The sequence below is a fragment of the Elgaria multicarinata genome, chromosome 16 (genome assembly GCF_023053635.1).
Source record: "Elgaria multicarinata webbii isolate HBS135686 ecotype San Diego chromosome 16, rElgMul1.1.pri, whole genome shotgun sequence".
NCBI lineage: Eukaryota > Metazoa > Chordata > Lepidosauria > Squamata > Anguidae > Elgaria > Elgaria multicarinata.
This window is the reverse complement of record NC_086186.1, coordinates 13,416,586-13,443,937: the sequence shown is the minus strand read 5'-3', so window position 1 is coordinate 13,443,937 and position 27,352 is coordinate 13,416,586. Positions and strand designations below refer to the sequence as shown.

Below are 27,352 nucleotides of genomic sequence, written 5' to 3'. Positions count from 1 at the left end.
CAGCCTGAGGCTTTGTTCAGGAATCACTCAGTGGGGAAGTGATGCTATTCCCGACCTGCATGCGTTTGAGAAGCAAAGATGACACACATCATAAATGTGAATCATAGGCCTTGCACATCACTTACGTGGACGTTGCTAATGTGTGTGTGTGTGTGTGTGTGTGTGTGTATTACTACCAATGTCTTTTGCTGCTAGAATGGGTCGCAGGGGCGTTCTGTAGGTGGGGATGTTGTTTGCTTGCAAATCTGAAGGCAGGGGGTCTTTTGCATCTGGATTTGAAAGCTTTTTCCGCTTGCTCTGTAAGATCTGCTCCATCCAGCAGGCGAGTCTGGGTTAGAGCTGTGTGTGTGTGTGTGTGTAGGACCAGGTGGTGCACGCATGCTCCCGCATCCGCAGCCCCCCTCCCTTCCAGTTCTCCTCCCTGGTCTCCTCCCCTTCTTTCTCCTCCCATCCCTGTCCGGAGCTATCAACAGGGAAAGGAACTAGCTCATCTCCCGATCAAGGAAAGAAGAAAAAAAGAACAGAGCAAGAAGGCATCTCTCTAGCCTCACGCCAAAGTGAGCTGGGAGGTCCAGCGGCAGACGCGGCGGCGGTGATTTCAGCACCAAGAGGTCTGGACAGCTCCCAGTTTCTTGCAGCCGCTCCCGCGGGCGCAAGCTGGGTCCTATTGAGCCCGGCAGGGAAGCATTAACACACACAAAGCTCTACTGGAGGAAGGGAAGAGGAAGCATCCTGTCTAAACGCCCCTTGGATCTTGCTCAATCAGCCAGGAGGGGTCCTCCTACCCCACCCCTTCGCCTCTGACTTTCTTTCCCCAAACCGCGGCCAAGGCAGAAGACCCAAGGGTAAGCAAGATGCTTCTCAAGCTGGCTGTCCTGATACCGCTAATGGCATTGATCGTAGGCCATGTAAATGGCTTCCCCAAGCCCGAAGGCACCAAAGGAGGTAGGTACCTTCTGCTAACTCATTTGAACTTCACGTGACAAGGGGACCCATTTTGAAACTTCCCAGGATGGGGTAGCTGTAATCTGCTCTGGACACTGGGTACAATCCAACATAAGCCCTACTTAGAGTAGGTCCATTGAAAAGAATGGGATTCTAATTTGTAATGACTAACTTAATTCCAATTCATTTCAATGGGTCTACTTTACATTGCATTTTACCCATTCGTCCCCCCTTTAGCCTGAAGAAGGGTTATGAGAACCTCAAGTCTTTTTTTTTTAAATCCACATACTAAGTTGATTGAGTTTGATCTAAAAGCACTTCACCTATTATATTACCATTCTGTTTAGAAGTCGGTCCCAAGGATCTAGACCAGTGGTCCCAATTCAGTTCCCTCTAGATGTGTGTTGGACCACAGCATTTTCACCCATGGGCCATCCTAGCTGAGAATGATGGGAGTTGCAATCCAACACATCTATAGGGCATGGGGTCGGGAAGATGGATCTAAATCCTAGCAGGTCAAGGTTGATGCATGTGCCAGGTTAGAAAGCAAAATGGCAACACTTTCTTTTCATTTCATTTCATTTCTGGATCACTGGAGAAGATAAACATGCCCTCATTTATTCCGGATTTTCTTCCTTCTCAAGTGCATTCTGAGGCTTCCTCATCTGTAGTGTAGCAGTTTTCCATGTCTCCCTTTGTGTGGGTTGCTCTTCATGTCATAAAACCTTTTAATCTCTTGATTATTCCAATCCGATTACGTTACTGCTATTTTGGTCCAGCTCATGGATAAGTTGTTTTATTTATTTATTTTTAATGTGTGGGTGTGTTTTCTGTTGAGAAAGCAGCAGAGGAATCCAGTGTGAAGGAAGTACTCAGTGCTAATTTCTTAAATAAAGGCAAGGCCCAAACTATTTGCTCCTTCCCTAACTTAAAAGCTTCTTTGTGACCTAGTTTCAGCATCTTTAAACATGTGCAGAGGATCAATCACTAGCTGATTGGTGTGTGTGTGTGTGTGTGTGTGTGTGTGTGTGTGTGAGAGAGAGAGAGAGAGAGAGAGAGAGAGAGAGAGAGACTGTCTGCATACCACAACTGTATGTATATGTGTCTTTTTCTAGATAAATCAATACACAACAGAGAATTAAGTGTTGAGAGACCACTAGAAGAACAGGTAGGTAAAATTATTATCCGAACAAATATTAATTGGCATTGTTACATTCAGCAGATTGACCTACCTTTCATTGTCTGGAGGGTCCCAGTAGTTCAAAGAGATGAATTTCAAAATAGCAGCCATGTGAGCTGGTGCAGGAAATGCATCTTTTAAAAAAAATGCCCTGTGTCATCATAAAGCCAAACAACTATTCCCATTGAACTTGTTTTCAATGGGGCTTACACTCAAGTAAGTCCATATATACCATTGCAGCCGTATTATGACATGAGCTTTTAGCAAGAAAGAGACATCAGAGGCGGCAATATTATATTTGTGCACTTGCTTAAGTAGGGCTTTACATACCCAAAGCCCAATAAATGTGTTAATCTTCAAGGCTTTATAAAGTTCTCAAATGTTTTGAAGGTTAGCCAAAGCAAGAAAAAATATTGAACTAGACATGCAAGAGCAAATTTTGTGGGTTCTACCAGGTAGTTTCTTCTATAATGGCCACTTACAAATGACTTAGTTGAAACATATACTAGAGAATTCTAATAATGCTCCATTCTTTATTATTTACCTTGAGCAATTGATTTTTAAAGGCTTAAGATCAGCCTGAGCACAAGAATGCATCTCATAGCTTTGACCTATGTATATTTCAGAATACTAGTAACTTCTTAATATGCTAAACAGTGTGTAAGTAGGAAGGAAAACACTTGCACAAGCTATTATTTTTATAGCCCCACCCTTTCTTTTAATGCAGTGCCGTGTCCTTTCTTTAAACTAACATATGTGAAGCATTAAATAAAAGTATCTCTGAGCATGCTCAAAGTGTCTAATTTCCCACCATGGTGATAGTGTACCCACAACCAATGGTTCCTAACTCTAGCCTCATCTACACCAAGCAGGATATTGCACTATGAAAGTGGTATATAAAAGGTAGGAGCCACACTACTGCTTTATATTGGTATTGAAGTGCGCTGACAACTTGGGACCCGTTGACATATACTATATACCACTTTCATACCAGTATATCCTGCTTGGTGTGGCTCCTGCCTTTTATATACCACATTCATAGTGCAATATCCTGCATGGTGTAGATGAGGCCTCTGTTGCCTCTCATGTCTTATACACACACACACACACACACACACACACTTTAATTTTAATTCTATTTAGCTTTAGGTTTTCAGGGAGGGAGAGGGGTCTCACTCTACAAACCAGATGGCCTGGCCCCATGAGCCAAATTGCCCCATGGGCCAGAGGTACTCCATCTCTGCAGTAAAAGCCCTCGCCTAAAAATCATTGTTTACAAAAATATTTCCACCAGCTCCTGAATAAACAGCACAAATATGTATCTCTAAAGCAGGAAGTGTGGAAAGACACACCTACCCTTCATTCTACTTAGTGGGCTCAGATACTCATATACAATCTTTTTTTTTCCCCCACCCAAAAAAAACAGATTGCTGAGGCAGAGGCAGATAAAATGAAAAAATCAGCCTCTACAGGTAAACTTGATTCTCATTAAATACTCACTCATATTGCTGATTGCTCAGAGGGAAGACATTTTTTTCATGTACCTGTGTTATGCATTTTCCAGAGAATAAGCCAGAATTCAGAAATTATTCATTTGCTGATGACCTGAACCTGCTTAAATCAGCAGTAGAAAAAGAGAGAAAGGAAAAGGAAAGGGAATCGCTCAGAAGCTCGCTCTACGATCAACAGCTGGCCCTTGATGACACAGATTCCACCAAGAGCCGCAGGCTGGTGGATGATTATGACTCCACAAAAAGTGGCCTGGACTATAAATATCAAGGTATTTGATTAGCCTTCATCCACCAAACACCATGCTTTGAATGTATGTTGCAGAAGAACCAGGTCCTTTAACTCAATGTGCAGCGTAGTTGTGTGAGCAACCATATCTACCAGGGATGATGAACCTTTGGCCCATGGGCCCAAATATGGCCCGCCAGGTTCCCCAGATAGCCACACCCCTTCCCTTGGCTCCACCCCTTCCCCAACTGCCAATCATTTGGCGGTTTACCAGGTTTTGCATGTTTTCCCTCATTCTAAAAGGTTGAAATGCTCTCCCAAGTCTTAGTTGGTGGCAGGAAGAGCTTTAAGCTACAATATAGCAATGAGTGTTTTTTTATATATGAGGGTTGGAAATCCCTGTAGTAAGGCCCACCTAACTTCCAGTCCATCACCTTTCTGGAAGCAGGTGAATAAGACTTTCCTTTGCTGTTGTGCTTTTGGAAGCTGAACCTGCAAGCATGCTTTTCTCTCATCTGTTGTTTCGCTCTACGTACTGGGTGCGATTTGGGTTTTTAATTGCTTTATGGTATTTGATGATATTTTGTAATTCGATTTCTGTTGTCTTGTTGGATTTTATTGCATGCTATTTGGAAACTCAATTTGAAAGGCAGGTTGAAACTCCCAAGGGGAGCCAACACGCCCCTCTAATAGTGAACTGGGGTAGTGCGTGCCAATGGAGTTGTAGCCAGAACGGGCCACTGAGAAGCAAGAGGAAGGGATTGCCATGCTTGGGGGAATCCCAAGCTTTGCAGAAATAGGAAAAAAAAATCTTTTAAAAATTATGCAATGGGGCAATCCACACCCCACACTGATGACTGGTCATGTTCTGTAGCTGGGAAATGCTGGTTGACAATGGAGGAACTGCTGGAATAATTTTTGTTTTTGTTTGTGAGTGTGTTTTGAAGTGTAAATTGCATTTGTGGAGGGTGGGACCTGGATGGGAAGTGGCATGGGGTTTTATCCCTTTGCCCCCGCTGTGGATGCAGTTTCATGTGGGCCTCCTGCACCAATGTATTTTTTCAGGAGAAAAGCATCCCATTCATACAAACATTGGCCCCCTTTGAGATGATGACTGTTCAGAGCGAAAGGAACAACCCAAACCATTCAAGTGGGCATCCCTTGAAGCCAACTTTATGAAGCCCTGGTCTAACCCAGCCTCTCCCCCCCCCCCCCCGCCCGGCACTCTTTGGTCTCCAAATGAGATGGACAACTAGTCACATCATCCCCTTGGCAGCATGGCCATTGGCATTGTAGTCAATGGGAGTTGTCATTGGGAATGTATGGATTTCTTTTAAACCATCCTGTCTGTGTTTCGTGGATTGTCAGGTATCTCTCATTGCGTTGTCTGCTCACTGTTGGCATTTCATGTGACCTAATGCACTAAAAACTTTTCTTTTTCCTAAAGCTTTTAAAACTTGATGTTGTGCAGACTTCTACTGTTACTTTCTACTGTTAGTTTTTCCCTACCCTGTGCCTGCTTACCCTTCCCTGTACCTGTTGGCATTCTCTTCCCCTCCTTATTGTTTTACTATGATTTTATTAGATTGTAAGCCTATGCGGCAGAGTCTTGCTATTTACTGTTTTACTCTGTACAGCACCATGTACATTGATGGTGCTATATAAATAAATAATAATAATAATAATAATAATAATAATTAGTGTGTTCATGCAAATTTGCAGAAATACCCACCAAAAGTTTTTTAATAAATAAATAAATAAAAAGCAGTCCACAGAATCTGTGCAACTTGGGAAAAGCCGATTTGCTGATTTCTCTGACATCTCTAGTTGTAGTCCCACACACCTAGAGGTTGTGGGGAGTCAGACCGATGCTGTTGTTAGAAATCAGCATCGCAGGAGCCAAGCAATACTACGGATTGCAGCTTGGTGCAGGAAGAACGGTTCAGCTGCTGCCAACTCCCCGCCTTTTATCCATGGATGCATTCCAGATGCATAGTAATCTCCATATGCTATTAGAGAAATTCATGGGGAGTAGCAACCGAGTTCTTCTAATGCCTCCGTATTTGATCAACAGACTTCTATAGGCCTTTTTTGCATAGTGTGAATGTGCTGTTATGTTTTGTCAATATATTCAGACTATTTTGACAATTTCTTAAAATAAGACCAAAAAAGAAAGAAAAAAAGGGGGAACCTGGTGGGAGAAAACTAATATATCTAGAACTAATTTTGAATGTAATGGATCGTGTCCAATGTTAGTCCTGCTCAGAGTGGACCTATGGAAATGAATTGGACTTAAATTTGTCATGATGAACTTAATCTCCATTCATTTCCAGAGGTCTACTCTATGCAGGACTGTCATTGGATGTAACCCAGTAATATCAATGATCCACAGAGCCCACCAAAGTTGCCATCACTAGATCCACCCTTTGAAGTTAAAATAGGGATGTGCAGTTTTTGTTAAATATGTTCCATCTGTGTTTCACTGGTTGTCCGGAATCTTTTGTTCCATTGTCCACTCATTGATAGATTTGGATTTTGTTTTAACCAATATTTCATTCTACTTGTGCTAATTTACATTGATGCAAATGCACTAATTCACACTAGTTAGTGTGAATTAGTGCAAATCTCCCCCACACACACACAAGTGAAAAACTGATCCTTGGAAAAAGCCAGTCTGCTGCAGAACCCAAACTCACCTGAATCCATTGGGGATGTCTCTGACATCCATAATTCAGAGCATATTGACATAGGAAGATTACCACTGCTAGGGTGGTGTTCTTTAGAATTGCCTTTGTTGTACCATGATTGAAGGTCCATCTAGTACAGGGGCAGAGCCAGAACTACCATTTGGCAGCTATTATTATTATTATTATTTCTATACCGCCCCATAACCAAAGCTCTCTGGGCAGTTTACAAAGATCAAAAATGATATACAAAATTTAAAACCACACAACCAGACAACATTCAAAGACAACGTTCATTTAAAACCAACTTTGAACTCTCATCCAGACCTAAAGATAGATCTGGGGTCGATTAAAACTCAACATATGCTGTTAAATGCATGGGAGAAGAGAAATGTCTTGACCTGGCTCCAAAAAGATAACAATGTTGGTGCCAGGTGGACCTCATTGGGGAGATCATTCCATAATTGCCACCACTGAGAAGGCCCGCTCCCTTGTTGCCATCCTTGGTTTTGAGTGTCACGAAAGGACAGCAAATGCTGGTTGGCCCCTGTGTGAACAGAGTGCTGGACTAGATGGACCCTTGGTCTGACCCTGCAGGGCTCTTCTGATGTTCTTATGTCAAAGCAACATGCATCAGATGTAAGAGGGCACCGCCTTGTTAAACTGTGATACTTTTCAGATGACCCAGATGGACTTCACCAGCTTGATGGGACACCTCTAACAGCTGAGGACATCGTCCAGAAGATTGCCACAAGAATATATGAAGAAAATGACAGAGGAGTCTTTGACAAAATCGTTTCCAAGCTTCTGAATCTGGGCCTCGTAAGTATCGGGGCATCCATTTATTTACATTCTCGGACTGATTTTCTCTCCTCTGCCCCACCCTTATTTTTTCTCTCAGTTACTATTTGAAAAGGAATGAATGAATGAATGAATGAATGATTAGTTTGATCCCGAAACAAATGGATGTTCATTTGAATCAGAGCTCCAGCTTTCAGCAGTGGATTCAATTCACATCAATCTCGCCCTGCAGTTAAACCTGCTGTTTGATGCTTGGCCACGCTGTGCAAAGATGCCAAGTTCTTGAATGGCTTTATGCCGGGCAAATAAGCCCAGAAGGGGGAGAAATAGCAAGGATGTGAGAAGCACTCTCAATTAAGGCCTCCCCGCTGCAGAGCTTCTGGGGTTTACAGAGCAGCTCGTGATATTCTTATGAAAAACATAGTCTGCAAGCTTTAAAAATAATTAGTCAGTGTAGGCTGGTGGCTCTGATTTCGGCAGGGCTGTGAATCCATTCTGGGTTTCAGTCAGAACTCTAAAGCAGCTATCCAAGGTGCTGAATGCCACCCCCAACCCTAGGTTTGGCTCCTTAAATAGCTCCAACTGAAACCCAGAATGGACTTGCAGCCCCACTGAAATCAGAGCCACCAGCCTCCACTGTCATGACGGCAAGCAAGTCCAACCTTCCCCAACCTGGTGCTTTCTGGATGTGTTGGACTACAACTGGGGGATGCTGGGAATTTCCATGAGTCTGGAGAAGGCTGAGCTACAGTTTCCACTACCTGCACCCGCCTGTCCTGATGTGCTCGTGAGTCAAAATGATTAGTGCGGTCTTAATCAAATGGCAGCGTTGTGCACCGTACAATTAAGCCTTCAGCCGCATCAAGCTAGACACTATTGATTTCAAAGAGGAAACTGTAGATTCAGGTTTAATTAAAGAATGGAGGCTCCAGTCTCCCTGCACGACAGATGCCCTGTTTGTGTCACTTGTGATTATACATATGGAAAGATGGAGTGGAGGCTGGTGTCTCCAATGACCGTGGGGCAATGAATCCGCTCTGGGTTTCGGTCAGGACCAGTCAGAAATCTAAAGGAGCTCTCCAAGGTGCTTCACACTTTGGATGGCTATTCTAGAGTTCTGACTTAAACCCAAAGCAGGTGCACCGCCCCACTGGCATCAGAGCCACCAGCCTCCACTGGGAAGACAGGATGTGATCACATTACGATGCCTGATGCAGAGTCAAACTATCGGTCCATCTGTCCAACATTTGCTTTGCCCTGTCCTGCTGGACATTTTTGAGATTGGGGTCTTCTGCCTGCAAATAATGTGTTGTGCTAGTGATCGGGGCAAGCACAAGACATTTTGCTGCCTGAGGTGAAGACGGCATCCCCACCACCACCGGCACTCCAGACAGGCAGTTGAATCTTTCTTCAGCAGTGGTGGTGAAGGACAGCATCTGTCCTAACTCCACCACACCAGGAGGCAGCAGCAGGCTGACTTAGGCGGTGCAGAGCAGGCAGCCTGTTCCAGCGCTTTGCTCCCTCTGCACCACCAAGAATCTGCCGCCTGAAGCAACTGTCTCACTCTACTTAATGATAGGACCAGCCCTTTTACAGAACGATGGCCCTTTCCCAGAAGGTGGAACTGCCTTATGCTGGGGATGTTCACACAACACGCTAACCCACACTCAGTGGTTGAGTGGGAGTTGTTGAACCATTGGTTGTTTCTTGAACCATGGGTTAGCGTGTTGTCTGAATCCAGGACATTTTCTGCAGGGTAGCTCATTAACCATGCAGTGTGGCTTGTTAGCCATGCTGAACAACCCAACAATCAACCATGGGTTCCCAAGGTGATTTGATCGAGAAAAATAAGCAATACCGCACGCCACCCCGCCAGCCACCTTGCCAAAAATGACCTGGATTCAGATGAATAAAATATTTGCAGAGCTGAAGCGGGGGAAATGTCATCTCTCTTCTTCTTTCCCCATCCTCCCAAGATTACGGAAAGCCAGGCCTACACCCTGGAGGACGAGGTAGCCGAAGTCTTGCAACAGCTAATTGCCAACGAAGCAAAAGATCGGGAAAAGGCATCCGAAGAGCTCAGCTACATCCCAAGCAGAACAGACAGCGATGCCAAAGAGAAACTGGAGGGGGAAATGGTAACGCTTCTCAGTTCTGGCCCGCTTGCTGATGTTTGCTTGGCGGTGTATGACTTCGGGGATGAACTAATTAAAGTGGTTTCATGATTGCTAAGACAGCCACGTATCCCTTGAGTATTTGTCGGGATGTAAAAGCTCTGCCTTCCTGGAGGGTGGCCACTGTCATGTCTAACCCTACTGCTCCAGTTTTGGAAGAAGGTGTTTCAGATAATCAATCAGAATCAGATTCGGAAATAGAAGAGGCAGCGCCAGACACTAGCCAGCCTGTACCAGTGGGGGAGGAAGCTCTCAAGGGCGATTCCCCAGCTGGGTGTCAGCCCTCTCCAGAGCTTATCTCCTCAAGGCCAAATCCTACAGACTCAGGGGGGAGTGAGGGTGCTTCCGGCAGCATTCCATAATACTAACTGATGCTAGAATCCGCCGGAAGCTGAAACGCACAGTGCGAAAAAAAAAGCCGTGAGAAAGTCGGAGGGATTACACCAGAACTGACCTCCAGACCAAGCGCTTTGAAGTTATGGGCATTTGAGAAGTAACTTCTTTCTCTTCTTGAACGGACAATTGTCTTATTTAGTTTGCGTAGTGTTGCCTCAGGGGTCCTCGTTTCTAAGAAGTAGCCTTTATTCAAGTAGAAGCGACATTTGTTGTTTAATAAAAGCTGTGTAGATTACTTAGCAAGCTTCATCATTTGCTTTTCATTGGAAGTACAGGCAGTTTGAGAGACACGACAGCCACTTCTGAATCAACCCCACACACACAACAAAAGGAGAAGAAATGTGTCATCCAAACAGAGGGCATCCAATTGTATACGCTAACTTGTATGCATAGATGCAAATTTAGAAATAATGGTAATCCAGTACATCTCACTATAGTGGGGAAGACTGTGACTGTCAGGGATGCTTTAGGGTGGATTCCTGCATTGAGCAGGGGGTTGGACTCGATGGCCTTGTAGGCCCCTTCCAACTCTGCTAGTCTAGGATTCTAGGATTCTATGACCAGTGTGCCTTGTTCTTAGGCTGGTCTTGCTTGTGGTTCCTGTCCTCATCTCCTGGCACTTTCCCCATCACCTGTCATTTGGGGACAGAGCTCTGGACATCAGCCCTAGCTGCACTACTGCAAACAGTGGCCAGCCAGATGCCTCTGGGTTCTCGCAAACAGTGCATGGAAGTGATGGGGATCCCTTTGATTCCATCAGGTATCCTGCCATCAAACACAGAGATTTCATTTAGCTATCATGGCTAACAACTGTTAATCCATCCAATCCAGCCTTCTCCAAAGTGGTGACGTCCAGATGTTTTAGACTAGCATTCCTGACCCTTGACCATGCTAGCAGGGGCTGATGGGAGTTGGAGTCCCAAACATCTGGAGGATATCAGGTTGAGGCTGGCTGTGTGTAATCCCTTTAAAAAGCCATCTGGGATATTGGGAACCCCCACATCTTTGAAGCATGAACCTGGATCCTGTTGTCCTTGAGGTTCTAGCTAGCTCCAGTGAGATAAGAAAGCAGAAGAGCTGTGGTTCCCTTCCCTTTTGGTTCGAGTGTCCATATTGACGTACTATTTTTAATGCTTTGCATGGAGGTGCCCAAAAATACAGATCAAGATGATACCTTGGATAACACGTGGACTTCCTCCAACACCTTGGAAAGAAGAAACGAGCTGCCTCCTGAGGACAATTTTGAAGATCTCCAGTATTTCCCTAATTTTTATGAACTGCTGAAAAGCCTTAACTCAGGTGAGTCTCGTAACAAGCTAAGGCGATGTTTGAGAACATTTCTAAGGGCCCAATCCTATGTATGTTTCCACAGGGAAAAGTCCTACAGCTCCCATGCTGGCTGAGGAATGAGGGGGTTGTAGGGTTTCTTTCTGTCAAAACATGTGTAGGATTTTGCCCTGAATGTGTGGAAATCTCACTTCATGATCTTTGCTGCTTAGAAACACAGAAAGCTGCTTAGAAACACAGAAAGTCGGATCTTTGGTGCTTCAAGCTCAGACCCAAACTAGCAGGCAAAAGTAGACTCCAGCTTCACTGCACTGCTGACTTCACCTATCCCTTTAAAAAAAAAAAAAACTGGCAAGGGACTCTAAACACCCATTTTCAATTCTTGTTTGAGAAGAAAGACAGGGTCAAAATTCACATCAGTGCATCCATTCTGACCTTGACTCCTGTATGTCAAGGAGGCAGCCATCCCTTTGTGTGAGCAAACACGCTGTCGGTGATGAGCCTGAGCGAGCCAGGGAGGAAAGAAATGACTTGCTTTGATGGATCGTTGCCTTTCCTAAGAAACCGGGAACTCTTCTTTGCTCTTATGCCATCATCCGTTCGGCAGAGCCCTCTCTTGCTTAGCTGAGATCTTCCCCCTTTTAGCCTGTCAGCCTCTGTCAAGCCAGGATGCAGAAGGCAATGAGGATGGTGATGCTGCAGCTGCTCACCTGTGAAAAATCGCAAGCAGTGCTCTTTTGAGGGGAGATCCTTTAAAAAAGAAAAATGGCTGTGACAGATCCCAAGCTGTGCTCGGTCCCCTGCCAAAGCTGAGTGGCTGCTTCCGCCTCTCTCACCTTGATGAGGAGTTCTGGCTTTGCAGAGGGCCCTCTAGTCATCTTGTATGCAGGAGGCTTCCTGCATAGCTGTCAGTGCCGTGATGGGCAAATTTCATTCATTTTAACAGTCTATAAATTAATGTTAACTTTGCTGTTTTAAATTTGTATTTTAAATTTGTATTTTTGCATTGCTGCTGTTTTTATCTTGGTTGTGCTTTTATGCTGTATTTTATATTATGGTTTTATACTGTTGTTTTATACATTGAATTCTTAATTTTGTAAACCGCCCAGAGAGCTTCGGCTATTGGGTGGTACAGAAATGCAATAAATAAATAAATAAATAAGTTACTGCAGGGGTGGGTGGGTGGGTGTACACACACATATATACATTTCTTCTCTTCACTGCTCCGGAATCTGTTTTAGATATGAAGCTATATACAAATAAATGTATATATAAATGTGTGTGTGTGTGTGTGTGTGCACGCGCGCATCTGTGTGTATACATAGATTTATTTGTTTATTTCCCAAATTTGTGTACTGCTCCCTATCTAAAACAGATTCCAGAGCGGTGAACTAAAACATTTAAAGATTAAAACACCATATTAAAATTATACTTACAAAAACAAGAAAAGAATGCCAATAAAAATGTGGCTGTCAGTTAAGGAATGCTCCCTGGAACAGAACCTGGAAGAGAGAGAAGCACAAAGGGAGGGGGACACGCAAATGTGTTGAAAAAAATGAAAAGGGGTCCTCTGTTGCAGGTTGTAGCTAAATGTGGGTTGAAATTCAAGAGTGGTCCCATCCTGTACTATTTTTAATGCTGTTCCTGCTTTCTAACAAATCGTGCACTTGCCTAGACTAACACTTTGTTCATCAATGCAGAGAAAGAAGTTAAGGAAAAAGAAACGCTGATAACGATCATGAAGACCTTAATAGACTTTGTGAAGATGATGGTCAAATATGGAACTATCACACCCGAAGAAGGTGTTTCCTACTTAGGTAAGAGGACATCCCTGACTTCTTACCATGTTGTTTCTCTTGTACCATGGGGACTGAGTGATTATATTTGCTCAACATCAGGTCCGGTTCATTCAAAGCAGTGATTTTTCCTAACAAATTATTTTAGATACTGTTGGAAGTATCTAATATACATATCCGTGGCCTTGATATGAAACCGTTTCATTCAGAATAAGATTAGATCATAGGCATGGAAAATGTGCAGAATGTAGATAACATTGGAATTATCATTGGTAAATGATTGGTAATGGTAAATAAATTTAGATCAACGCAGAGCAAGAGTATAGGATTCAGAAAGGAGGTATGCTGGCATGCCCGTAAATTGCCATATATATATTTGTGGCCAGATAGAGGGAGAAGACAGTGTCTATTATGCATTGTATTGCAATCTGTATAATTCTCCTAGGGATAGGTTTCTGAAAGAGATTCTGGAGAGTTCCTTCTCTGAACAGTAGAGAAAATATTGGTTACCTATTGTGTGTTAGGGATAATGTTACATATAAGGTCTCTGTGTTCGCCCTTGCAGCCCAGTGGATCAGATACTAATTTATTTCCCAAAATGGGGATCAAAGTGCTGGGTATCGTCTCTCTTTTAAACTCAGTAGTTTGCCTGTTATGTTGGTTTTTAGTCAATCAATTTGACTCACTCACTAGCCACGGCATTGAGTATAAACAATTGTAGAAGCTAATGGGACAATCTGAGCCATCCAAAAAAATCACATCTGTTGTTGTTCTTTTCATTGTTAGTATTGCTTGATTGCTTTGCCTTTTCTCTTTTGTTCTGGTTTTTATGTTATTGGTATTTCTGTCATTCTATTTGAATTCCCGGTTTGCCGCAACAAAAGTGTGTGTGTGTGTGTGTGTGTGTGTGTGTGTGTGTGTGAGAGAGAGAGAGAGAGAGAGAGAGAGAGAGAGAGAGAGAGAGAGAGAGAGACTGTTCAGATGAGACGCTAAGCCACAGCGGTTAAGCATTTTGAGCTAAACTTTATGGCTTAGCGTGTCGTGTGAACCATGACCTGGAGCGTCACCACACAGGGGGAAATCACGTTTGCTTACCATCACTTCTCCGCCCATGCATTTGTCCCTCATTACTTCCTCTTTTGAAAGAGGAAGTAAACAACGTGCACGTGGCCCATTCAGTGGGCCATTTTGATCCCACTGCTACTACAGTACACAGCAGGAGATAGTGGCAATTTCTGTCTTTAAAAATAAGTCAGACTTACTGGGGTGGGGGTGGGGTTTGATGCATGAAGAAGGCTAGAAGGGGCAGGAGACTCAGGGGGAGGCAGACGACATCGTGAGAGGGACCCGCAAAAATCCATGAGTGCCCAGTAACGAGCGTGCAATAAAACACTCGTCTGGTTTAAACATGCTTACTAACCGTTTGCTGCAAAAGGGTTAGCGGCTAAACCGTGGCTTAGCGTGTTGTCTGAAGAGGCCCAGAGAGAGACTGAGCTGATTAGTATGGTGAAGATCATAGAAGGAATGCTGCAAGACAAAAGTCATAGCATAGCCATCCTCAACCTGTTGCTGTCCAGATGTGTTGGCTGCAACACCCATAATTCCCAGCCAGCATGGCCAACATGGGTGTTGCAGCCAACACATCTGGAGGGCAACAGGTTGGGGAAAGGCTCTCATAAAAGAAGACTTCTTTGCTTCATCTAGTCCATTCTTCTGTATTTAGCACTGGATGGTCAGATGCTTCTAGGATGCACACAAGCAGTGGGCAAAAGGGGTTTCCAGCCTCCTTCTGATATTTGTCCCCGAGCATCTGGTATTCAGGAACCTGCAACAAAATGTTGCAGCGTGCAGTGTTCTTTGTTCAGGACAGCAGCCACACCATTCCATTCCATTCCCCTTCCACAATCTTGTTTTCCGTCCCCCGCCTCAATTGCTTTTTCTGCCCGCCAAACATACTCAGTCCTCGTTCGGCTGTCTTTTTGGAGGGTTGGGGGACAGTGCGAAGGGTTCTCCATTGTAGGGTTTTTTCCCCTTTGTTTCTTAAAGATTTGATTTAACTGCCAGCCTCAAGTTGATGTTTCCCGCCTCTACTCTGTGGTCTCGGTAAGGGAAGGAAAAGAGGCGGTTGGCTGTGATCCAAAGATACACAGCAGAACTGTTTTCATTTCTCTCTCCCTTCCCCAACACAAAGGCTCTCCTGCGTCATGCTGCCAGATACACAAGCCACTTAAATAAAACCTACGGGTTTCAAAAGTAATTTGTGATGCAGTCTGATGGAGGGATGCTACTTTGAGGGGTGGGGTGGGGGAATGAGGGGAGGAAGACAGGGGATTCTTAAGGTATGCACATGCTTCGACAGTCTTGCTGGATTGTAACTCTGTTGACAACTCAAGATGGTAACAAGGGAGAGGGCCTTGTCAGTGGTGGCCCCCCAATTATGGAATGATCTCCCCAATGAGGCTCGCCTGGCACCAACATTGTTATCTTTTCGGCACCAGGTCAAGGCCTTTCTCTTCTCCCAGGCATTTAACAGCATTTAACAACCTATGCTAAGTTTGTTTGTTTTTTAATGGACCCCAGAACTGTTGTTGTTTAAAATGGATACTGTTTTATACTGTTGTTTTTATATTTTTTGATGGTTTAAAATTTTGTATACTTTTTTTAATGTCCATTGTTTTTAACTTTTGTAAACCGCCTAGAGAGCTTCGGCTATGGGGCGGTATATAAATTTAATAAATAAATAAATAGATAAATTTGGGTGGGTAAAAAGGCCCTTAACCTCTACCACATTGAACAGAACATTTGGAGATTCAGATGATGGGACAGAAAGGAAGAGTAGCATGATGTGGTAGTAGAAGACTTCATGCAAGTGGCAAAAAATTGCAAAGGTTTCCAATGTCATCTTATCCACACTTACATGGGAGCAAGCGTCCTCAAAATTGGTGGGACTTAATTTCAAAAAGGTGGAGTTGGGATTGAGCACTGGGAAATTAAAGGATCCAAACCTCAACTTTTTGCACCAGCTTTTCTCATGTTCACTGCATTTCTCAGCAGCTCAGCTGCTTTGGCACTTTCTTTTCTTTTTAAGAGTATTAAGAGCTTCAGCTGTGGGGCGGTATATAAATGTAATAAAATAAATAAATAAATAAAATATTCTTCATCTTAAAGATCCAGGCAATCAGGGAACACTTGGCCAGCAAACACATGGCCAATCAGTTCATGAAGCCAAATCAGAGGGAGGGCAATACTTCCTGCACTCACTTGGAATGTGCGAACCTTCCCTCTCCCCCACCCCCTGCTTCACAGGCCTTGTCCTTTGCCTTGAGCAGAAAGATGTGGTAGGTTGTCCCAGGGATCAGCCCTGAGCAGCGTTTAGCCCCAGCAATGCCTTGCCAGTCTGTGATGCTCTTCAGGGCAATATTCCATCATCGAAGCAGCCAACCAAAGCGGAAACCTGAAAGCACTTTCTGAAAGGCTTGGAGTTGCTTCTGTGCAGTCCTATTTTTAGCGTCGCAGTTGAGAAATGACTCTTTATTTTCTGACCTTCAAAATACTGATCTGATATTCTCAAGAGGCTTAGGAAACCATGAGGATATTAGCTTAATATAGCATGATGAAAGAAAGAAAGAAAGAAAGAAAGAAAGAAAGAAAGAAGCAAATTGTTTTGCTGTCAGAGTTTCTATGGTTTGTGAAAAGGTTTAACGTGTGCAGTTGCTTTGGAGCATTGCTGCTGCTGGATAGGGAACAATGTTGCTACTATCAGGTAGAAGGGGAAAAAGCATTTTTTTGAAAAGGAAACCAGAATATGCACCAAAATACGTTTCAGAACAGGATCAAGAGCCACGGAAATCCCTCCCATCAAATCCCGAAAGATGCAACTCTGAGATCACTTCCTTTTCCTACTGTGCTAAGATGGCTGAAATGGCCAGTCTTTCCGTTGAGTTCCCTCGTTCTGTCAGGGACTGCTGGATCTGGACACAGCTCCCCTGTGGGGTGAAACTTTGAACTGTGTTTGCCACCTTCAGGGTCTGGACTAACTCCGCCCACCAAAGTGGGACAGGAAGGAGTATAAGAGGACTTCCTGTTCCAGTTAACTAACGCTGGCTCAAGATATTTTGCTGCCTGAGGCAAAGGACAAGATGGTAGGCCCTGCCCATGCCATGTACTGAAGCCAACTGTTCTGGCCATTGAATCTTACTTCAACACGGGTTACAAGATAGTTCCTCCACTGCACTTGAAGTAGCGGCCTAGTTTAGGGGCCCTGGACAGGCCATGTGGCCTGCATAGTTATGTCCTCCAACGGGGGATTCAGGGAGACGGTGCCACCGCTCCCCCACATCTGCCACCTGAGGCAATCACCTCACTCTGCTGTCACACTCCATGTGGGCTTCCATCATCTACAATAGGTGATGGTTCAGACAAGGAAGCATGATGTGGGATGGCAGTAATTTCACATCGGAGACTTGCACCCATTTCAGCACCATGGACAGTACAGTCCTGGAGCTATTGCATTGACCTGGAGCAACAGGCAGCGTTTAATAGTCAGGCCAGGAGAATCCTTCTGGAAGCTCCACTCCCTCAGGTGCTGTATCTAGCTGTAAATGTTGGTTTTCCTGGGGAGTGAGGGTTGGGGGAGTGAAAACTCCGTTCGGGGCTGCTCCTCAGGGTCTCCCTGTTCACTGAGGTCTGAGGTCTTCTGAGTCTGAGGTCTTCTGCTTAGAGTCAGGAAGCAGTAGAACCTCTTGGGGGTTGAATAAGGTCCAAGGCAGTGGACCCGTTCAGAAGGACCTGGGACTGGTTCAGACATGTCATTGGCATTACTGTCACTGGAGGCCTCAGTCTCTGAGGGCTCCCAATCCTGGGTCATGACATCTGCCTGATGGTTGAGCCAACCCTGCAGTTAAGTCTACCTTCAGCAACAAGGTCTCCCTGAGCCCTGGTGTGTACCTGGTTATTCTTTGGTCCAGGCTTGCTCCTCCATCTAGCATCCTGGTTTGTACTCCAATTCTGAGTTGCTCTTCCATCTTGGCTTGCTCCTGCCCCCTGTAGCCTGGTTTTCCTTGGTTCCACAGCTTTTGGTTCTGGCCGACTGGAACGGGTTCAATCCAAGGCCAGCCCCTGCTGAGTGGTCACATTCGGTGAAATGTTTAGGGATCCATTGATCCCAGGCTGGGCTTCCAAACAACTGTCTCTTAAGGACTTCCAAAGCATGTATCTGTGCAGCTGCTTTCTAGGGTGCAATGAGATCGTTGTCTATCTCTGTTTACTAACTGGGAGAGATGGTCAGTCAGCTCATGTTACCACCCCTCCTGCAATTATCCTGAAGAAATCTGTTGTATTATCAATAAATAAATAAATAAATAAATAAATAACCAACCTTCTTTCTTTATCCAGAGCATCAGCCAGTGATGTCTACCAGGTTGTAGAAGAGCAGCTGTTTTAGAGTAGTTGCCTTAAAATACCCCTGCCTGCTTTGGGAGAGAGGGTGAAGCTACAAGCCTGAATTATGCATTTGAACCCATACATCATTTATTCCATGAAGTCACATGCTTTTAGAGCACCTGGCTTGACAATCTACAGAGACAGGAAGTTTAAAAGCACATCTCGGTAACAGCTGGTCTGGGATTTGAGGACCCAACATTATGTCACCATTGCCGGATCTCACTCCAGGGGGAATAGTCTTGCAGTGAACATCAGTGAATGATGTTATTAGATATCTCTCTCTCTCTCTAAGCTGCACAGATCTTAGCTTCTGAATCCTGGGCCAGTTGAATAGATACCAAGGCTGTATGTGCAACTGTATTTTTCTGATCTCTGAAGCTGAATTCTAGCCTGGCCTTTTGTGTTCAGAATCCTCTTCTTTCCCCCTTTCAGTCTGAGGCCCAAATGTCCATTTAGGAGATGCTTTTGGAGGTTGTATTCCAGTGGTGGGTGGGGTTGAAGACAAAGAGTATTTTATATTTGCTGTTGTTCCCTGCCTCGATCAGAATAGAGAGGCAGGTAAGAATTATTATTATTATTATTATTATTATTATTATTATTATTATTATTATTATTAAAGAGAATGTCACCAAAACAGGGCCATCAATTCACAATGTAGTAGCTAGTAGAAGGTGGTATTAGCAGACTTGGAGGAACTGTAGGGCTTGCAGAAGTACTAAAAAGAAACTCTCTAGGAACAATCCCTAAGAGAGCAATTCTATGGCCTCTAGACAGCATTTGGTGGCAGTGGTGGCATAGGATAATTTGGATTCCTGGATCCAAGGTCAGATACTCCACTGCGATCCATGCCGTCATTCTTACTGCTCCATGGAGCTCTATGCTCTGCCATCTTCCTCAACACTGTTTGCAACAGCCATCATCTCCATCTGGACCATCTGAGGGCCTTCTGGGACCAGGTTCTGTTGCTGGTGCTTTGCTTCAGAAGCCACCTTGGAGAAAAAGGAGAGGTCTCTTCCTAGCAGCTCGGCTGAGTCACCTCGACAAGTGAGTTCTTGCAAGCACTTTCTCAGAACTCAATCACATCTCAATTCTGGTCAGCAGCGGACTGATGATCCTTCCCTTTGCTTTGGGCCTTTGAAAGGAAATGTCGGTAAGATGAATTCTGATATCAACAGTTTTGCGTAGAAGAGATGATCACCCAGACTGTGAATGATGCTATTAGGTCTTAACTGTATGAGCGGAGGCAGGAAAGAAAGGTAGGATTAAAAAGTAAGGCTAAGGAGGCAGATCAGATTCAAACTTAAAACAATGCAGCAGAGGAATGAAGACCTTTGTCTGGATCAAAAGCGATTCCCTTTTCATGACTTTGTGTGTTTACGTAGAGCCTGCCTTTCTTCCATCATAGAGATTGGGGGGCAGGAGGTTTTCCTTGGTGGTCCCCCAACATATTCCTTAGAGCAAGGTTACTGCATCATGTATCTTCTGTCCATGCTCAGGGACCATTTTATTGTTCTCTTGCAAAAGGGTGGGTGGGGTGGAGAAGACTATCAAAGGCTATTAGTTCTGACGGCTTCTTGCTACCTCCAGTATCACTGGCAGTATTATTATTTTTTATTTATTTATTTATTTATATAGCACCATCAATGTACATGGTGCTGTACAGAGTAAAACAGTAAATAGCAAGACCCTGCCGCATAGGCTTACATTCTAATAAAATCATAATAAAACAATAAGGAGGGGAAGAGAATGCAAACAGGCACAGGGTAGGGTAAACAGGCACTGGGTAGGGTAAAACTAACAGTAGGGTAAAACTAACAGACTCATGGAAGTGTAACACACTCCAAGAATGCCCAAAGAAAAGTGCTTCAACAACTACCACAGTAGGTTGAGGATACTAGTATGCCTCTGTACACCAGTTGATGGCAGGAGGGCACTGTTGCACTCATGTCCTGCTTGTGAGTTTCCCATGGTCAGCTGGTCGGCTACTGTGTGACCAGAATGCTGGACCAGATGGACCCTTAGTTTGATCCAGCAGGGCTCTTCTTACGTTCTTATAGGTGGGATGAGGCGATATGGTGGATTATTAATAAGCAACGAGAACTTTTGAGTCAACCATCTTCCTCCTTCAATTCTGGGCTGCAGCCACCTACATCCCAATGCTCTCCACTTTGCTGCACCACTCGCGATCACGTTGCCTTCCTTAGTCAGCAGTTCACACCTTCCTCCTTCACCCATGACTCATCCATCCCATTCCCTGGCCTTCATGCAACCAAGCAGGGGAGGATTGTTTTGATCAGAGATGGACCTGTACAGATGCCACCATATGTCTTGCCTTCCCCCACATTTTGCTCTTCTTTGCCAAGCCGGGCAAGTCCCACCTCCTGTGGACCAGGAGCCTGCCTGAAGGAAGGAATTAAGAGGCAAACGTTCTCTCCAGTCAATGGCATCATAATAAATGGATGTGGCCAAGAATGGTAGAGCTGCTACTTCTCTGAAGAGATCAGTGATCCGAAGCGTCTTTTATTGCAACGCAATTCGTGAGCCAAATTTCACCCGTGGTCACATTGTGCTTCCGGACAGGGCCAGCTTCAGGTTTCTGAGAGTCCTTGGGCAAAACACCCAGAATGGACCCCCCCTCCCTTAGTGAGTCAACCTTCTCACCACCATGGTCACCAGCTGCTCCTGTTCTTCTTTCTCATTGTTGCTCTCCCTTGCTTTCTTGACAAGCGGACAGCTAGCAAGCAGCGGTATCTCCTGCTCCAACTTCTCACCATCATTGATGTCCAGTTGCAGGGCTGGATTAAGGCATACTGAGGCCCTAAGCCAAATCAAGACTCCAAGGTCCCATACCATAAAAATAAAGAGGGGGAAAAGTGTATTAGATTATTAGAGGAAGGGTAAGGAAAGGGTACCATCCAGCATTAGGGGGTGCTTGTAAAAACAGTGTGAGCCTTCTCTGAAGATGTGTATAAACACACTAATAAAGTAAGTTGATTTGAAACTGCCTTTAAACTGGCTCTAGTTTGTGCTTGTTGCCTCCAGTACTAAATGCTGTGTTGCCGCACTTCCTCTATAAAAGGCAATTCTGCCGTACGTCACAGCAGACCTTCCAACGTATTTAAGCTAAAGCAATTTCATTTTAGTTATCTCAAATGTATTTAGAGCCCCCCTCAAAATATGAGTCCCTAAGCCATAGCTTACTTGGCTTGTTCGTAAATCTGGCACTGTCTGGTCCAGAGTGAGCGGCAGTTAAACAAGCAGGTTGCAAAAGTGGAGAACAGGAGCGGCTCCAGCAGGCTCTTATCAGCTCGGATGTGGTCCCTTGACAGGTGCCCAGCCTTGCCAACCCTTGACGTGGGCCCTGGAAGCTTAACTGCTTAGGACAGTGGAGTTGGCCATTCCTCTCCCTTTCTGTTGCTGCATCTAAATGGTAGCATGGAAATAACATTCTGTGCTGAGTACATTTCCCCAGTTGGGCAGTAATGAGTTGATACATGGCCAGATGGGCAGGGTTGCAACCACAGAAAAGGTACTACGTCATGCAGCTTTCCGGTTCACATCTGCCCAGCTAGAACAGGGGGATGAAAAGAAGCCAAGGCAATTAGCAGAGCAGTCCATTGTTCTGATGAATGTACATTTTCCAAAGTGTTCTCCCTCGCTTCAAGAGCATCTCTCTCTATCCACAACAAACCTTTCATCTTCACTCAACCCTGTTTGAATTTGCTTTGTATTCCTTGCCGTGTTAAACGTCATTCCGCCATCCCTTCTGTCTTCAGAGATTATTCACCGTCAGCTGGCTCTGTTATTTTTACCTACCAATCATTTTCTACTGGAGTAACCGGCGCCTTCATGCCAGTCGCACGCTGTGCTGCCATTTGCAAAGCAAAGATCCAAAGCGACGTCTGTATTTACTAGCCTCCAACTTGGAGGCAATGTAGTGCAGCAGAGAAATGGGGGATCCGTTTGGGAGTCAATGGAAGTGGGCTGGTCATGCCCAGATAACATGTCCTGAGACCCTTGACAAAAGGATGGAATGCTTACAGCATTTTTGCAAATAAATCTACCGAAGTTACTAGCCCTCAACGTTTTCCAAAGCCAAATTGGTTACATATGCTTGATCAATTGCTGCCCACCCCAGGGCCCTATTTTTATGAGTGAAAATTTATCAAGAGGGACAGACTTTTGAGAAGCTTCCCTACCTGGAAGCAATTGTTATTTTCAGCTCTTTAAGACTGTAAGGCTGCAGGCAGAGCTGCAGCGAGAACTAGCCCACAGCCGGGAGAGGGGGGGTTGATCATCCAGAGAGTGATAGGGCAGTGGCAAACAGGCCCAGCACCACCATCTGGGCCAGAGTGGGCAAGCCAGGTCCTTGAAGACTAATGCTGCTCACCACAGCATACTCTTTCATAGAATAGTAGAGTGGGAAGGAGCCTACAAGGCCATCGAGTCCAACCCCCTGCTCAATGCAGGAATCCACCTTAAAGCATCCCTGACAGATGGTTGTCCAGCTGCCTCTTGAAGGCCTCTAGGGTGGGAGAGGCCACGACCTCCCTAGGTCATTGGTTCCACTGTCGGACTGCTCTAACAGTCAGGAAGTTTTTCTTGATATCCAGCCAAAATCTGGCTTCCTGTAACTTGAGCCCATTATTCCTTGTTCTGCAGTCTGGGACGATCAAGAAGAGATTCTGGCCCTCCTCTGTGTGACAACCTTTCTAGTATTTTAAGAGTGCTATCAAGAGTGCTTCTCTTCTCAAGGCTCAACATGCTCAGTTCTTTCAGTCTCTCCTCTTTCTTAGTTTAGAGTTCACAGCTAGGGAAAAGACAACTGAGCATGTATATGGTCACAGATTGTCTTACTTTAAATAGATATTATCCTACTCTGATATCTAGTCAATGTGTTTCGCACAGCTTATGGAAATTTCAGCTGCTATTTACACAAATCTCTATTTGCGCATATTGTGGGTGTCACGCACACAAAATTAGTGATAAGCCAGTCCTTGTGTCCGCTGTGTTATGTATGTGTGTTGTTGGGAAAATCTATAGAATCATAGAATAGCAGAGTTGGAAGGGGCCTATAAGGCCATCAAGTCCAACCCCCTGCTCAATGCAGGAATCCACCCTAAAGCATCCCCTACAGGTGGCTGAAGATTGCAGCTAAGCTCGGGACAGATGATGTCATTGTCTCTGCCAATCCAAATGTCCCAGATTTCCCTCCTTGTGAGTCCTGGTCCCACTGCAACCCTGCACACGGGGCAAGAGGAGTGCTCAGAAGCCTACAGTGGCAATGGGTATTGGGCAGTATAAAAATGCAATAATATTATATATATCTTGGCAATGACTCACTGGGGGATCCTGGGAGTTGTAGGATTTTTTTTTTCAGTCTAAACATGGTTAAGATTTCACTCTAAATATTTTTATTCCAGCACTCAAAGTGGGGGGGGGGACAGAAAAACATGACTGAGCTGGTGGGGGATATGTCAGATCTTTTCCCTATAGAATGATTGGATGCTACGGATGCCTTGATTCGCTTTGCCGCCAAGCTATGCTGACAAGTGAACAAGTGTGGGCTGAAAAAGTGCCTTTCAGGCATATGTTGATTATGCAAAGAGATCTGCCCTTTCGGGAAACGTTATGGAAGCTCTCTGGCAATGTACACACGAAGAGTAATATCGCTGCTTTGTGTATTCAGTTAAATGCCTGTATGGGCAGATTACTTGCTCTCCAGCAGCAGGGCTGGTCGCCGTTTCAATAATAGGGCAGTGCACTCGGCTGATGCTTTTGGCCTGAGGAATCCAATGTGTTTTTATTTTTTTAAAAAAGAGACAGCAAAGCCTTGCAAACCCATTCCGTCCATGTACAGCTGTTTGCGTGACCTCTCCTATTATTGCAGTACCACCACGGGCTCCCTTCAAAGGACGCTTTGAGGGAATGGTGCTTTCCCAAGACTGCTGTGTTATTATTTTTTCATCAATGAGTACAGCAAGCCAGAAATGTGTCTGCTTAACCATTGCTACAATTCAGCAGAACCCTTTTAACACGACGTCACGTTTCTATAAGGATCCTTCCAGATGGAGGGCTCCTTGTGCTATCAATCAAAAGACATGGTGCCGCTAATTCTGCCTTTTCCTCCTTGATGGGTTTTTATTTTATTTTATTTTCATGGAAAGAAAAAAGAAAGAAGCAGCAGTGGCAAAACGTGGGATGGTTACAAGACGGAGTCGGTGTCGGCTGAACTCCTGCCTCTAGGCAAATTCAATGATGCAGGGCGATTGCGTGATAAAAGCCTCGTCTTGAAGCTTTCTAAGTCATATCAATTCACAAGCAGGGTGTAGCGGAACCAGGGCTCACAGGGTCAAAGAACCAGGACGTTTTGATGAGCAGGGCTGATGATGTCATCTGCCACCCATCTCAAGCTTCCCTGTTCTCTCTGAGCTTAGGGGCTGTGGCTCAGTGGGCAGAGCACCTGCTTTGCATGTAGAAGGTCACAGGTTCAACCCCCAGCATCTCCAGGTTGGGCTGGAAAATGTCTTGCCTGAAATCCTGGAGAGCCACTGCTGCCAGTCAGTGTTGAGAATACTGGGCTGGATGGACTAATGACTTGACTCAGTATAAGGCAGTGTCCTATGTTCCCATTTCTGTGTAAGTGCTCTACAGGCAAGATATGTCTAGCCCGCTCTTTCAGAGATTTGACCTCGAAAGCCTCTGTGGAGGGAAATCGAACCCTGAAGAATGACAGCTCCAGAATTTCACACTAGCAACAGTTTAACAAGACATCCCCAGAAGGCAAAAAAAACCAATAAAACAAACACACCACAACCCAGATGTAAAATAAGGACACTGATTTACCAGGGACAGAGTCTAGGAAAAATAAATCAAGACTGTCCCTGGAAAATAGGAACGATTGGAACATATGAAGTAAATAAAGATATGCAATTGACCAGCCTTCCCCAACCTGGGGTTGTATCAGGGCTGGCCCTACCATTAGGCAGAGGGAAGCAATGGAGGAATTGGTATTGGAAGAAATAGCTGTGTGCCGTGCAGCCGGTTTGGAGCTTCTTAAATTAGCCTGCTGCCTTAGGTGCAGTGAAAGTTGCTGTCCCATTTCCAGTGCTGAAGGAAGATTCAACAACCAGTCCAGTTGGTTTGCGTACATGGAATGAGAGCGGGCACTTTTTTTGTTGGGTTTAATGGATGACCAGATGAAAAAGAACTTTGGAACTCTGTTTCTATATATGATTACGGCACCGAGACTATTATATGCACAAAAATGGAAAGGCTCAATATTACCTACTATGGATGAATGGTGGTTGAAGGTGTTGGAGATGGCAGAGATGGCAAAACTCACGTCAATAATCAGAGAAAAGTCAACATCTAGGTTTATAACTAAATGGAAACTAGGGATGTGCTCCGCTCCGATTAGGAGCGTAGAAGCAGTAGCGGATTGGCCTGCTCCGCCTTACCCAGAGGCGGAGTAGGAGCGGACCGTGGACCCCCTAGAAGCAAGGCGAAGAGAAGCGACCATTTTTCGGAGCTCCGAGTTCAGGCGGAGCGCTCCGGTCGCCATCTTGAAAACATTTCGCCATAGGATTGCATTGCGGCAAATAATCGCGCATAACTACGTTGTTTTTGAAGCTATCGCTCTGGAAATTCTTGTGCTCAGAGAGTCGTGGATGGGGGTCATTTTGAGACCACTCTCACCTCTCTGCGTTGTCCGTGTCGCGTGCTATATTTTTTTGAAAATCGGGTCAACCGCGCGGCTCAAACTGCGTTTCGGCTTTTCGCCCATAGGATTGCATTGAGGGAAAGAATCGGGGATAACTGGGGGGGGTTTAAGCTATCGTTCTGAAAATTCTTGTGCTCAGAGAGTCGTGGATGGGGGTCATTTTGAGACTACTCTCAACTTTCTGCGTGCTGTGGTTCACGTGCAATGTTTTTGTGAAAATCGGGTCAACCGCATGGCTCAAACTGCGTTTTCGGCTTTTCGCCCATAAGATTGCATTGAGGGAAAGAATCGGGGATAACTGGGGGGGGGGTTAAGCTATCATTCTGAAAATTCTTGTGCACAGAGAGTCGTGGATGGGGGTCATTTTGAGACCACTCTCAACTTTCTGCATCGTACGGGTCGCGGGCTAGAAGTTTTTAAAAAATCGGCGGGAAAAATACCTTTTTCAAAGGGCTGAGGGGCAGAGTCAGCTCCCGGTCATGATGATCCCAAAGTTGGAGGAGGGCATAGGCAAAACAGGTAACTTGGGATTCTGGGAAACTTCTCTTTCTTCATCTGAACGGGCTTTTCCCCGTGTTTTTTAACACAGTAGCCCCACCAAATGCACAAACACAACCTGAAATCATATACTAAGCCAAGAATAAGAGATAGAAACACAGCACTGCTCCCCACCCTAACCTTGGTGAACAACTGAATCGATGTGGTGCAAGGGGATGAGCTCCCCTAGGGCATCTCATCGTGGACGTGCCCCCACTCTCTCCTGCACTGGAAGGCCATAGAGCCTTCCAAAGAGAGTAAAACGGTGGAGCAATGCCTATCATGAGTTGAAGTGAATGGTCACTTTTCAGTGGTGGAGCAATGCCTGTTCTGAGTCGAAGTGAGCGTTTTACTTCTTCTCGGAGCTGTGGCTGTCAGTGTCTTGAACTGGCAGCTACTTCCCCCTCCCCCGGGCACGTCCCCCTATTGCTGGTAAAAGACAGATATAGCCTTTTAAAAAAAGTTCTTCTTGTTGTTTATTGAGCAACACTGCTGCTTTTAATTCCACCCCTCCTTTGTTTATTGATTGATTTATTCCATTTTATATGCATTACTGGCTTATCCTTGGCTCACTTCCTTATGCCCCCAGAAATGCCAGCTGCATGCCTGCCTGCCTTCCCTCCCTCCTCCCCTGCCCACCTCGCAGGGAT

The 27,352-nt window shown here is 45.0% G+C and overlaps 1 protein-coding gene across 1 annotated transcript in view; it reads left to right on the top strand.

The window, feature by feature from the left end:
* The first annotated feature begins 740 nt into the window (after positions 1-740).
* SCG3 (secretogranin III) overlaps positions 741-27,352 on the top strand; it is a 37,957-nt gene continuing 11,345 nt past the window's right edge. The window contains exons 1-8 of the mRNA XM_063142517.1: positions 741-945; positions 2,061-2,113; positions 3,552-3,597; positions 3,690-3,905; positions 7,226-7,368; positions 9,324-9,485; positions 11,063-11,216; positions 12,905-13,021. Coding sequence (XP_062998587.1) covers positions 855-945; positions 2,061-2,113; positions 3,552-3,597; positions 3,690-3,905; positions 7,226-7,368; positions 9,324-9,485; positions 11,063-11,216; positions 12,905-13,021 — 982 coding nt within the window. The 5' untranslated portion in view covers positions 741-854. The remainder of the gene's footprint in view (positions 946-2,060; positions 2,114-3,551; positions 3,598-3,689; positions 3,906-7,225; positions 7,369-9,323; positions 9,486-11,062; positions 11,217-12,904; positions 13,022-27,352) is intronic.